This window comes from Pseudophryne corroboree, chromosome 5, assembly GCF_028390025.1.
Source record: "Pseudophryne corroboree isolate aPseCor3 chromosome 5, aPseCor3.hap2, whole genome shotgun sequence".
In the NCBI taxonomy this organism is placed as follows: domain Eukaryota; kingdom Metazoa; phylum Chordata; class Amphibia; order Anura; family Myobatrachidae; genus Pseudophryne; species Pseudophryne corroboree.
The window spans coordinates 420,646,940-420,661,462 of record NC_086448.1 but is presented as its reverse complement, the minus strand read 5'-3'; the positions used below and the strand labels follow the sequence as shown (position 1 = coordinate 420,661,462).

The following is a 14,523-nucleotide window of genomic DNA, read 5'->3' as shown; positions in this document are numbered from 1 at the left end:
CGAACACCAAGGTCGGGTCCTGCGGTCGATCCCTCTGGAGCTAATGGTGTCCAGTAGCCTAAGAAGCCCAAACTACCACCTGTAAGGTAGGTTCGCTTCTTCTCCCCTTAGTCCCTCGCTGCAGTGAGTCTGTTGCCAGCAGATCTCACTGAAAATAAAAAACCTAAATATACTTTCTTTCTAGGTGCTCAGGAGAGCCCCTAGTGTGCATCCAGCTCAGCCGGGCACAGAAATCTAACTGAGGTCTGGAGGAGGGTCTTAGTGGGAGGAGCCAGTGCGCACCAGGTAGTCCTAAAGCTTTCTTTAGTTGTGCCCAGTCTCCTGCGGAGCCGCTAATTCCCCATGGTCCTTACGGAGTCCCAGCATCCACTTAGGACGTTAGAGAAATAAGAATTTACACTGAATTGGTTGTGAATCACCATTATGCATCATTTAGCGGTAGGAGCAAGCCCAGCTAAATGATACAGGCTTCCAGCCTTAACTTACCATGTCAATGAAAAGGGTGCAAATGCACTTTTTAAACCTTGTGGCTAATTGAATCTGCTCCATACAGTTCAGCTAGGATGCACCCCACTCCCAGCACTAAATCTCATTGTACATTTAATAAATCTCATGCTGTAGTGTAATATGGTCTTGCCATCAGTGCCTAATGCATTTCTAGTTGCATTTATTACTAAATGATGCCCATTTCTTTTCTTGAGCTTTATTGTAATACATACAATGATGGGATTCTTCTGATTTGCATGCTAATTTTCATTAGAACTTGTTTTATATTGCCAGCTGTGTAGATCATGTATGCAGAGATGCGCCATCTTGCGCAAATGCACCTATTACACAAGCTAGTACTTTCTAAGGTTGACATATGTACGTAAAAATATAATCTCAAATTACCATCTACTATTACAGTTTTAACAAAATCTTAATTCATTTAAAAACCTCAAAGCCTAATTTTTAAATTTTCAGATACTGTATGAACCATGAAAGTAAAATCCATTGTCTAATGCAACCTGATACTCTGTCAGGTAGCTGCAGTGTAATGCAGACAGCTGGTGCTGGGATTGCCATCATTTGAACTTCTATGTCATAACTGACCCTGTGTATATAAAGCAGCAATCCACACAGTATACTTCTGCAATCCAGTCTGCCAGTCGCCACCCTATCAAACTCTCTGTCTGCTGTATTAGAGAGCATACTCTACCATCTTTGGCATACAAGTAACATATTATTATTATTATTATTATTATTATTATTATTAATAATAATAATAATAATAATAATAATAATAAACGCATTAATACTCAGCCTTTGATATGTTAATATCAAATACTATTCTTGTTTAACCAATATGTATATAGAGGTGGGTGGGTTCCAGTAGGAGGATGGCATATTCAATCCTTGCTGTAAAGAACCAGGTCACCTGCACTATGCTAGCACTTTGATACTATATCTGTTAAATTCAGTCTGATTTGTTTTTTGAAAAATCCAAGGAGTGCCACTTGGTTCTTTACAGCAAGGATTGGATATGGCATCCTCCTAATGGAACCCACCCAGCTCTGTACCTGTAGAGGAAAGCACCCTGGCCAGTTGTACATGGAAAGTGAGTGCCATGGAAAGTGAGTGCCATAATAATATATTGGTGTTTTTATATATATATATATATATATATATATATATATATATATATATATACCAATATATAATTATGGCATATATATATATACTGTATATACATGCACAAACATTCTGTATGCACACCTTTCTTCTTAATGTATTTTCAAAATGTGAGTGCAGCGGACATCCAAGGTGGAAGATAAATGTACCATGTGTAGGGCATCTCTAATTTTGTAACCTTACGCTCAGTCCATAAAACTTTATCATGAAAACCACTTGAGATTTAAAAAGCCTCACATTTCTGAAAAGGCATTCTTGACTTATTGCAATGCCCAATGTAAGCTGATCCTACTAAAAACAAATGAACATTGAAGCAATAATAATATATTGGTGTTATATTATATAATATATTATATATTATATGTACTTCAAAACATGGAGAAACAAAACCCTCGTTCTTTTAATTTGAAGTTGCACACAAAGGAATTTTGGATTTTTTACATGTTTGGTGGGGAAAAATTAGACTGTTCTGGCAACAACCAAAACACATGGAATCTCTATCCATATGCTTAATTATGTGTGAAAATATACACACAACAAATAACATCTTGCAATCTTTGTTAAATGTGAACCATATTCAAATAGGGATCAGTGAGGCCAATCGTTGCTGAGGTGATCTACTACCTCAAGATTTTTCAGTTCAAAACACATTTGAGAGATACACAAACACGTTAGTGGACTACAATTCCTATAATCCTCATCCAGTGTACAATTTATGACTGTACTGGGATTGTTCAACTTTGCTTCAATGTTCATTTGTTTTTAGTAGGATCAGCTTACATTGGGCATTGCAATAAGTCAAGAATGCCTTTTCAGAAATGTGAGGCTTTTTAAATCTCAAGTGGTTTTCATGATAAAGTTTGCTCCTTCCAAAAGTATTTTGGGCAGGAAACCATCTACACAGTCTTCCTCTAAATCATAGGTCATCAGGAAAAAAACAAAAAAACATAGAAGCCAAAATTCCATAGAAATATTCAGTCACTCCACCAAATCTGGCAGCTCATAAATCTTTTTATGAGACACTCTCCAGTTATCTGGTACGATAGTAATCAAATCCATCCTCTCTCTTAGCAGAGATGAGATTATTTTGCGGAGTCTCAAGTGGTAAAAGGCATTGTACACCTCCCTTGGCACACCTTAGCGCTCAGGATGTGGTATATATAAAACACAAAACCTTGCTACAGGTCTCCCTTTCTTTTCAGTCTATCATTTTTTTGCATGCTTTACAACTTATTTTTCCCAGATGGGAAAAACATTCTACATTTGGTCCCAATGATAAGAACAACCCACGTGTCTTAGGGTTCATGTATTGTATAGCAACATCAAGCTAAAACATATTTCTTCAATGTACCCTGTTCTTGCGCCAAATCTGCCACTAGTGATTAATTATGTATTTAGCATGTACGAACATAAACAAAAGGCATATACAGGAACTATAACGCAAAATAAGCATTTCCCAATAATTATATGTGTAGTACTGTATTTCCAAAATCTACTAAGTTTTAAAATTATTCTGTATCAACCTTTATTTTTCTTGCAGACTTTCTACGGACTGATATATTTGTTTTGTTCCTTCTTCTCTGAGTAACAACAAGCATGGTGTTGGAAAACATTGCATGTCTTATCTTCCTAAACAGCAACAGACGTACACTTGCAATGGCACGAGCAATTTGCCAAGCCAACTGTAAAAGTAGAGAGAGATCTATTGTACACAAAGGGAAAGCTTTGAATTATTAATAGCCTACTGTTAAGGAAATGATAGCATTTTATCACCCACCTCTAGTAGCAGGTCTCCTTCTGGCATGGCAATCCCTCCGGATGGGTTGTCTTCTTTTATTGCGTGACCGATCGGCTTCTTGGAGTGCTGTTCCTCAATTGCTGTTAAACAAGGTGAGCGAAGAAAAAAAAAATAAGTAACAGAACTGATCAGTGTGATAGACTCAGTGAAGTGTTATAGTCAGGGGTCACAGAAAGAGCAGCATGCAACTTTCATATCTCACAGCCTAAAGCGTCACATTGCTTTTTATGATTTGGCAGATCTCCAAGTCTTTAAGAATTACCATCCTTTGAATGTGAACAATGTGTGTAAGATTGTTACTTACAATAAAACAATTGAAAAATGGCTTCATTGAAGAAATATAATCTCCAGCTGAAATTGGTATTTAAATGGAATTCCCTCCATAGGCTACGTATCGCCTATTACAAGGAAATATAAATGAAATAGGTGATAATGTCCCAGACTAATTAGAAGACTATTAAGGCTTAATTCAATAAGGTGTGAGTCTGCGAATATGAGTTTGTGTCACGAAGGTGCATACAGAAGAAATGTGAGATCCAATTAGAAATGCCAACTTGCAGTTCTGGAGGCGAGGGCGTATGAATTTTCTACAAAATGCGAGCTGGGAATAGTGCATGAAAGAGTGGGGAGACCTTCCTGGACCCCCATGAAGTGACTTCATTAGCAGAATCATATAGAAGGCTGTTAGGGGGCACAAGGAAAGTACTGGACGTTCTTAAAAGGTGTCAAATGGCTGATTTGTGCATTTTTTAGTAAAATAAAAAAGCAAATTTAATTACAAATGAACTAAAAATGCAAAAAAGTAGAAAAAAGGTGATTTGGGGGTAATCCGAGGCCAACTGAAATACAAAAAATTATAAAGAAATTATTTTTCGGTGAAATAAATACTTTAAATGTGTGGGTGCATAAAAAATAAATAAAAAGTTGATTTTGAGGTAATTTGTGGACATTGTTTAATATCCCGTAAAGATATGTGATTAGTGGCCTAATTAAGCTTATTGAAAGGCATTGGTGGGGGAGCAATGGTTTCTGAAGCAAGGTCTGTAATTTCACCTTAAAATAAAGATACAACTACCTTTTCACACCCTCCTCTGAAATAGCAATGTGAGTTTGGAATTGGACTACAAATGCAATTTGTGGTGCAAGTTTGTTGTAAGAACGGGTTGTATCAGCCAACTCGTACCTAATTGGATTGACCCGACGATCATGTCCACACAAAGTCACAATATCACAGGATGAAAACTTTCATACAGGGATATCCCAAGAGTCTTTAAATAACATCCTAAACATAAGCTAACTGAGCATCTACACAGGACCCATCAGAGCAGCTAATATGTTGTTATTAGGTGTAGTTTGGCTTTGATAAGCCTCTAAAATGCCTTTTTTTCTACCCCATGCACACATGTATCTTGAGAAAACCACTTTCTGAGCCTCTTTGCTACATCTACACATGCATTTACAACTTGCTATGCTCTTGCATATCAGACGTGAACATATGTCCTGTATATTGATGCACAGTCAGTTATCTCTCATTTTTGATCATTAAATAAGAATATACAGTATGTATTCCATATTTCCACTAGAAGAAATTTTATGTATCGAAATAAAGCAACATAATATTCACTAGAATATATAAAGTAATTAAAAAATAGGTTTCTATATAATCATTCTTTTAAAAAAATGGAGCATGTTTGTAATTAATTTCTCTTTGTGATAAAAGAATGCTCACCACCCGGCATGCCAATAGTAGCATACATAGTAACATAGTATTTAAGGTTGAAAAAAGACAATTGTCCATCGAGTTCAACCTATTTGTGGTCTCCTATGCAGTATTATTTTGTATAAAATTTTGACTGAAGTTGATGACTGCCGTTACGTTTTACCCCTCTTTTTTATAATAACCATAGTGCGTGACTATGCCCCGTAACCCTGGATATCCTTATCCATTAGGAATTTATCTAACCCATTCTTAAAGGTGTTGACTGAGTCGGCCATTACAAATCCCTCAGGCAGGGAATTCCAAACATGTATCGTCCTTACCGTAAAAAAGCCTTTACGCCGTATTGTGCGGAATCTCCTCTCCTCTAACCTGAGCGAGTGTCCACGAGTTCTCTGTGTTGATCTAACCAAAAACAGGTCCTACGCAAGATCTGTATATTGTCCCCTTATATATTTGTAAATGTTGATCAGGTCCCCTCTTAATCTCCTCTTTTCCAGTGTAAACATGCCTAGTATTGCAAGTTTATCCTCGTATTCCAGCGTCTCCATACCCTTAATTAGTTTGGTCGGCCGCCTCTGAACCTTTTCTAGCTCCAGGATATCCTTTTGTAGTAAGGTGCCCAGAATTGTACACAGTATTCAAGGTGTGGCCTCACAAGTGATGTATAATACTCTCGTCCCTAGCATCAATTCCCCGTTTTATGCATGCTAATATCTTATTAGCCTTCTTTGCTGCAGTCCTACTTTGGGTACTACTGCTTAGTTTGCTATCTATGAGGACACCTAAGTCCTTTTCCAGTACAGAATCCCCTAATTTTACCCCATTTAGTAGGTAGGTGTTATTTTTGTTCTTGTTACCACAGTGCATTACCTTACACTTGTCTGTATTGAAGCGCATTCTCCATTTCGCTGCCCAAGCTTCTAATTTAACTAAGTCGTTCTGAAGCGACTCAGCATCCCCCTCCGCATTTATAACTTTACACAATTTGGTATCATCTGCAAAAATTGACACCATGCTCTCTAGACCTTCTGTTAGGTCGTTAATGAAAATATTGAACAATAGCGGTCCTAATACTGAGCCTTGCGGCACACCACTTAGCACTTCAGTCCAATTTGAAAAAGATCCATTAACCACAACGCACTGCTCCCTATTATCTAACCAGTTTTTGACCCAAGTGCATATTGTGCTTCCTAGACCTGTTTCTTGTAGCTTGTAGATAAGTCTCATGTGTGGTACAGTGTCGAATGCTTTGGCAAAATCTAAAAAGATTACATCCACCTCTTTACCCTGATCTAGGTTTGCGCTTACTGTTTCATAAAAGCCAAGTAAGTTGGTTTGACAGGATCTGTCCTTCATAAACCCATGTTGATTCCTTTTAATGACCTTATTGACTTCAAGGAACTTCTGAATACTATCTCTTAGAATACCTTCCAATACTTTCCCCACTATAGATGTAAGACTAACTGGTCTATAATTACCTGGTTCAGATTTACTTCCCTTTCTGAATATAGGCACTACTTCCGCTATACGCCAGTCTTTGGGAACCATACCTGATATTACTGAATCCTTAAAGATCAAAAATAGCGGTTTTGCAAGTTCAGAGTGAAGCTCCATTAGAACACTTGGGTGAATACCATTGGGACCTGGTGACTTATTAATCTTTAAATGTTTTAATCGGTCACAGACTACTTCCTCGCTTAAATAAGTACCTATCAGTGGGATATTCTCATTATTGAGATTATGTGTTAGTCCCTGAATTGGGTCCTCTCTAGTAAATACTGTTGAAAAAAACTCATTTAGTGTGTCCGCTATGTCATTATCATTTTTGCTTAAGACTCCCAACTTGTCTTTTAAAGGGCCTATACTCTCCTTCTTTAATCTCTTGCTATTAATGTATTTAAAGATTTTTTTGGAATTCACTTTGCTTTCCTTTGCTACAAGTTTTTCAGTTTCTACTTTAGCCACTCTTATTTCCTTTTTGCATATTTTGTTACATTCCTTATAGTGCTGAAATGACTCTGCTTCCCCGTCAGATTTGTATTTTTTAAATGCTCGCCTTTTCTTGCCCATAAGTTCCTTTATCTTTTTGTTAAGCCACATTAGTTTATGATTTTTATTCCTTTTTTTGCTGCTCGTAGGAATAAATTTGAGTGTATTTTTAGCTAGCAGGAATTTTAGTACCTCCCATTTCTCTGTAGTATTTTTTCCTAAAAACAAACCTTCCCATTCAATATCCCTGAAAAATACCTTCATCTTTTAAAAATTCGCTTTGCTAAAGTTTAGAGTCCTAGTTGAGCCAGTATAGGGCTGTTTATGAAAACTGATATTGAATGTGACCATATTGTGGTCGCTGTTTCCTATGGGTTCCCCATAATACCTGACACCAAATCCCCATTGTTTGTTAATACCAGGTCTAAGATTGCATTGTACCTAGTTGGTTTCTCAATTAGTTGAACTAAGTAGTTATCATTAAGTGTGTTTAAAAACATATTGCCCCTAGCAGTATCACATGAATCGTTTTTCCAGTTTATCTCTGGATAGTTAAAATCTCCCATCACTACTATGTCTCCTACTCCTGCTGCTCTTTCAATTTGCTTTAGTAACAATTCCTCATCAGATACGTTGACGTCAGGTCATGTAACATATACGTTGATACCAGGCGGCCTATAGCATACACCCATATGTGATGTTAAGAAGAAACTAAGCTGTATGGGACCAACGCTGTCCTAGATAGGTACAGTACCTGTGCACCTACATCCACTGGTGTCTGTGGGACCAACCCCGCCCTAGATAGGTACCAGTGCACCTACATCCACAGGTGTCTGTCGGACCAACCCCATCCTAGATAGGTACCTGTGTACCTACATCCACAGGTGTTTGTGGGACCATATTCATAATGGACAGCTATAAATGATACAATGATTATGACTGATTGAAATCAAATGAGATATACAGTAATATGAGTTACTTTGGGCCACACACTCTGATATTAGGTATAATTCCAGATGGGATGCGGTTATGTGACCGGCGGTTGGAATCCCGCATGGTGGAAAGTCCGACAGTCAGCATGCCGACTGACAGGGAAACAAAATAATTTGTTACAGCGCACAGGAATTAAGTTTTACAATACTATCTTATTAAAAATGTATATAAACAACCACCGGCCGGTTTGTTTGCATATACATAGTAAAAAATAAGTTTAGAAACCCCTCCCATCTCTCCTCTGGTTATGAAGCTCCGTTGGTAGCTCATGAAACCTTATACTCCTGTGTCTCAGCCTGCACTGCGTACTGTCCTCACATTCTGGCTGCCTGGTTCTGCTGCTGCTGCACAAGAGGGAGACCAAGTGACGACTGTGTGCTCTGGCTGGGGGGCCACTGACCGAGGGGGACCTGGAGTACAGTATATCCTGCGCCCCACCTTAATCTGGCCATAATGCTTGTGCTGCACCAATTCCATCATTTTTGCTTGAAAAAATAGGGTAGGGATGTAATGGAGTCTGAGTCCACCTGATGTGCGGGATGCCAGCTGAACTCAGATTTTTTTTTAATGGGGCAACCATTTAAAAAGACAAAACCATGCCTTGTAAATGACTGCCTCCTTAAAAAAAACCTTGGAGTTTGGTCAGCATCCCACACATCAGGTGAACTCAGACTCCACTACCATGTAGCAGAAAATAAAGTAAATAAAATGCTGCCATATGGTGCCAAGTTTCCACAATGGTGCAAACAGCCCTGGTGATAGCAATAGTCGCAGTATAAATGTTTCTGTAGTAATACTGCAAAACAATTAAGTGATCTTTGTGTTAAAACACAACTGATCTTCATAACCTAATAAAACCATTATTCACAATATTTAACACTTTAAAACAGGATAAAAAGTTTATTTAGATGTATAAGAAATAGAACTCATTAAAGTATACTGGGAAATTGGGACACATTAGATGACATGCCTGAACTGGCAAACACCACTCAATCTGCCCCAATTATGCCCATCTCAAGTCAACAAACCTTTTCTAACAGCACATGCCCCAGCACATTTACAGGAATGTATTCTCAACAGTATCTGTGTTATAAATACGCATGTTATTAATATGATTTCTTATCTTTCTTAATGTGATGGACAATGAAATAGTTCTAACATCAAACTAGTCATACTATACACATTTGCCTCAAGTCCATTATTGTAGGAGAAAATGCCAAAAAGAATTTAAAACACCATTTGATCTCCAAAAACAAATTATATTTTGTGCTCTTTCCTTATACTGTGATTCATTTTATTTTATGCTGATTCCTACTGAGCTGTGTGGTTTTTTATTCTTCTAAGAATGTAAGAGCTCATAATAAATACATACTGTAATATAAATTATAAATGACCATGTCATAGTTAGTCCTTAATATCCTTGTGCATGTGTATACATTAGATGGGACACTTATACATGAGAGTGCTGTGCAGCAACTTAACCTTTCCCCCCCCTTTCTGCTATTTTCATATGAACCACGAATGTTATTAATGCCCAAAGACTAAAAGTCATTTATGTGTTTTTACAGGAATTACAAATGATTGTGTATTTTTTTTAAATAGCGACCCAACATATTGTTTGCTCCACTTCAACAGACTCATGCAGGAAACATTACTATTATAAACCTCTGTTGGGATCAGGGCCGGTGCTAGGGTGTTCGGCGCCCCCCTGCAAACTATAAATTTGCGCCCTCCCATATTCCTTTGGCGCGCGCCGGGAAAAGGGGTGTGGTCTCACAAGTAAGGGGCATGGCCACACAATAGTACCCCCATTTAAAATTACGCCACAATGTAGCACAATCTTGTTAATCTTATACGTAATGCCCCACCCGTAGTAGTAGCGTCCTTATACGTAATGCCCCACCCGTAGTAGTAGCGTCCTTATTTGTAATGCACCCCAGTAGTAGTAGCATCCTTATACATAATGCCCCCCCAGTAGTAGTAGCATCCTTATACATAATGCCCCCCGAGTAGTAGTAGCATTCTTATACATAATGCACCCACAGTAGTAGTAGCGTCCTTATACGTAGTGCACCCCCAGTAGTAGACGCGTCCTTATACGTAATACCCCCCAGTAGTAGTAGCATCCTTATACATAATGCTTCCCCAGTAGTAGTAGCATCCTTATACATAATGCCCCCCCAGTAGTAGTAGCGTCCTTGTACGTAATGCCCCCCCAGTAGTAGTAGCGTTCTTATACGTAGTGCACCCCAGTAGTAGTATCGTCCTTATATGCAATGCCCCCAGCCCCAGTAGTAGTAGCGTCCTTACACGTAATGGCCCCCCCAGTAGTAGCGTTGTTACACGTAATGCCCCCCTGTAGTAATAGCGTCCTTATACGTAATGCACCCCCAGTAGTGGCGTCCATAGAGCGCGCGCACAGACATACCTCACACACACACACACACACACACACACACACACACACACACACACACACACACACACACACACACACACACACAATTCACACATATATTATACACACACATACACACCCACTTCTCTCTCACCCTCCACTTACCTAATCCAGTCTCCCTCTGTACAGCAGCCAGGTCCGTGTAGCTCCGCCCCCTTATGGCCCGTTTAGCCACGCCCCCTACCGTCCCGTGTAGCTCCGCCCCCTTCTGTCCCGTACTCGGCGCTCTCACACAGATGAGATGAGGTGAGGGGAGGGAGGAGGCGTATCATGCTGCAGGTGCCCGCTGCCAGTGCCTGTCATACAGTGACAGACACAGCAGTGGCAGCAGCAGCAGCAGGGGGGACAGGACGGCGCAGCAGGGAAGGGATGCAGAGTAGGGGAAGCGCCTATCCGTCCCAGCGCCTCCCTGCACTGCATCCCTTCGCTGAGCGGGTAGCGCCGGGCCTGGTTGGGATCATAAGAAAGTGTCAAAGTTTCAGTCCTCAGTTCTGTCTTCTTACACCCACCATATGTGGCCTTTCCATAAATCCAAGCTTAATCTTTAATAAAGATTCCTCTGCTTATCATTTACCATATTTGTCACCTATCTGAAACTTTTCAGACTGCTTTGCAACCTTTCCTTGAAAAATCTGAAAATGTGGTAATTCATTTATACATTTCATGTATTGACAATGCTGGACTAAGTAATGGCACATGAATATAACATGGTACAACTTATTTGTTTGTTTTTATATAATATTGTGCCTCTAGTTTGTTGAAGAATCTGGTAATTGACATATGAGAAATGTCCCCATGTTTTCTGGAAATATGATTGCACCTAATGTAAAACCACACTTGGAGATATTAACACTTGTTATAATTATTTACATTGGGGGTAATTCTGAGTTGATCGCAGCAGGAACTTTGGCCCTCATTCCGAGTTGTTCGCTCGCTAGCCGCTTTTCGCAGCAGTGCACACGCTAAGCCTCCGCCCTCTGGGAGTGAATTTTAGCTTAGCAGAATTGCGAACGAAAGGTTTGCAAAATTGCGAATAGAAATTTCTTAGCAGTTTCTGAGTAGTTCGAGACTTACTCTGCCACTGCGATCAGTTCAGTCAGTTTCGTTCCTGGTTTGACGTCACAAACACACCCAGCGTTCGCCCAGGCACTCCCCCATTTCTCCAGCCACTCCCGCGTTTTTCCCAGAAACGGCAGCGTTTTTTCACACACACCCATAAAACGTCCAGTTTCTGCCCAGAAACACCCACTTCCTGTCAATCACACTACGATCACCATAACGCAGAAAAAACCTTGTAATGCCGTGAGTAAAATACCAAACTTCTTAGCAAATTTACTTGACGCAGCCGCAGTGCGAACATTGCGCATGCGCAGTTAGCGGAAAATCGCACCGATGCGAAGGAAAATAACGAGCGAACAACTCGGAATTGCTAGCCTTTGCTAGCAATTGGGCAAAACCATGTGCACTGCAGGGGGGCAGATATAACATGTGCAGAGAGAGTTAGATTTGGGTGTGGTGAGTTCAATCTGCAATCTAAATTGCAGTGTAAAAATAAAGCAGACAGTATTTACCCTGCACAGAAACAAAATAACCCACCCAAATCTAACTCTCTCTGCAAATGTTATATCTACCCCCCCTGCAGTGCACATTGGGGGTCATTCCGAGTTGTTCGCTCATTATTTTTTTTTCGCAACGGAGCGATTAGTCGCGAATGTCCACAGTGTGACTGCGCCAAGTAAATTTGCTATGCAGTTAGGAATTTTACTCACGGTTTTTTCTTCGTTCTGGTGATCGTAATGTGATTGACAGGAAGTGGGTGTTTCTGGGCGGAAACAGGCCGTTTTATGGGTGTGTGCGAAAAAACGCTACAGTTTCTGGGAAAAACGCGGGAGTGGCTGAAGAAACGGAGGAGTGTCTGGGCGAACGCTGGGTGTGTTTGTGACGTCAAACCAGGAACGACAAGCACTGAACTGATCGCAGATGCCGAGTAAGGTTGAAGCTACTCAGAAACTGCTAAGAGGTGTGTAATCGCAATTTTGAGAATCTTTCGTTCGCAATTTTACTATGCTAAGATTCACTCCCAGTAGGCGGCGGCTTAGCGTTTGCAAAGCTGCTAAAAGCAGCTTGCGAGCGCACAACTCGGAATGAGGGCCATTGTTTTGCCCAATTGCTAAAAAATGTCCTGCTGCGATCAACTTGGAATTACCCCTATTGCTTCTTATTTTTTGCTACCTGCCTGCTTCCAGGAATCTGACGACAACAAGAAAAACAACGACATAAACAAAATAAGAAGTGAAAAATAGTTTTAAGTAAAATAGTAATCATAAAATAGTTTAAAATAAAATTAAGACATGTTTATCTATTTTTTAGCAAATTAGCATGCATTAAAGGTCCATACACACGGAGCGATATAGCAGAGCGATTTTGACTATATAGTCAAAATCGCGCTGTGTCCGTAGCTGGCTGTCAGATGGCGCTCAGTCTATTCCGGAGGGCTGCCGGCACTGGTCGGGGAAGGGTTGCACTCCTAAAGGATGCTGAATGCCGGCACAGGTCCGGGGGTCGGCGGGAGCATTCCTGAAGGATGCTGACAGTCGGAACGGGTCTGGGAGAGGGGGGGGGACCTGTACCGGCTGTCAGCACTGTGTGTAGTGTCTGTAGCTGGCCACCTGGCGCAGTGTATTAGTGCTCTACCTGGCGCAGTGTGTTAGTGCTCTACCTGGCGCAGTGTGTTAGTGCTCTACCTGGCGCAAAGTGTGTTAGTGCTCTACCTGGCGCAGTGTGTTAGTGCTCTACCTGGCGCAAAGTGTGTTAGTGCTCTACCTGGCGCAAAGTGTGTTAGTGCTCTACCTGGCGCAAAGTGTGTTAGTGCTCTACCTGGCGCAAAGTGTGTTAGTGCTCTACTTGGCGCAAAGTGTGTTAGTGCTCTACTTGGCGCAAAGTGTGTTAGTGCTCTACCTGGCACAGTGTATTAGTGCTCTACCTGGCGCAGTGTGTTAGTCCTCTACCTGGCGCAGTGTGTTAGTCCTCTACCTGGCGCAGTGTGTTAGTGCTCTACCTTGCGCAGTGTGTTAGTGCTCTACCTGGCGCAAAGTGTATACGTGCTCTACCTGGCGCAGTGTGTTAGTGTTCTACCTGGCGCAAAGTGTATACGTGCTCTACCTGGCGCAAAGTGTATTAGTGCTCTACCTGGCGCAAAGTGTATACGTGCTCTACCTGGCGCAGTGTATTAGTGCTCTACTTGGCGCAGTGTGTTAGTGCTCTACCTGGCGCAGTGTGTTAGTGCTCTACCTGGTGCAAAGTGTATACGTGCCCTACCTGGCACAAAGTGTATACGTGCTCTACCTGGCGCAGAGTGTATTAGTGTTCTACCTGGCGCAGTGTATTAGTGCTCTACCTGGCGCAACGTGTATACGTGCTCTACCTGGCGCAGAGTGTATTAGTTCTCTACCTGGCGCAGTGTATTAGTGCGTGGGATGTAGGTAAGTATGTGTGAGTGTGTAAGTGTGTTTAAATACATTTTTACTTTCACGGTGTGTGAGTTGTGTTTTTATTTGGGTATTTCTTTTGTTGTGGAACTACAGGTACCATTGGATCCGTTATTTCTCCGCATGCTGGTACTTGTGGTTTTCCAAGTGTCAGCATGCGGGGGATGCTTTCTGGGACTTGTAGTTCCACAGCAAGAGTCAATATTCTTTTTTTTGGTCACTTTGATAGACTATCAGTCCCCCATCCACCGCCCAGGGATGGGGGGGACAGCCTCGGTCTTCACCCCTGACCCTTGAGTGTCTGGGGGGGTGACCCCTTGATTTAAGGGGTCCCCATTCCCCCAGGGAACCACGGCCAGTGGTGACTAGTTGGGGGGGGGGTAATGCCATGGTCGCAGGGACCAGT

General features: G+C 41.1%; 1 protein-coding gene across 2 annotated transcripts in view; it reads right to left on the bottom strand.

Annotated features, from left to right (window-relative positions):
* The window catches only part of AHRR (aryl hydrocarbon receptor repressor), a 682,994-nt gene that overhangs the window by 254,890 nt on the left and 413,581 nt on the right, over positions 1–14,523 (bottom strand). For both annotated transcript variants that reach the window (XM_063922793.1, XM_063922794.1), the window contains exon 4: positions 3,449–3,549. In XM_063922793.1, coding sequence (XP_063778863.1) covers positions 3,449–3,549 — 101 coding nt within the window. The remainder of the gene's footprint in view (positions 1–3,448; positions 3,550–14,523) is intronic.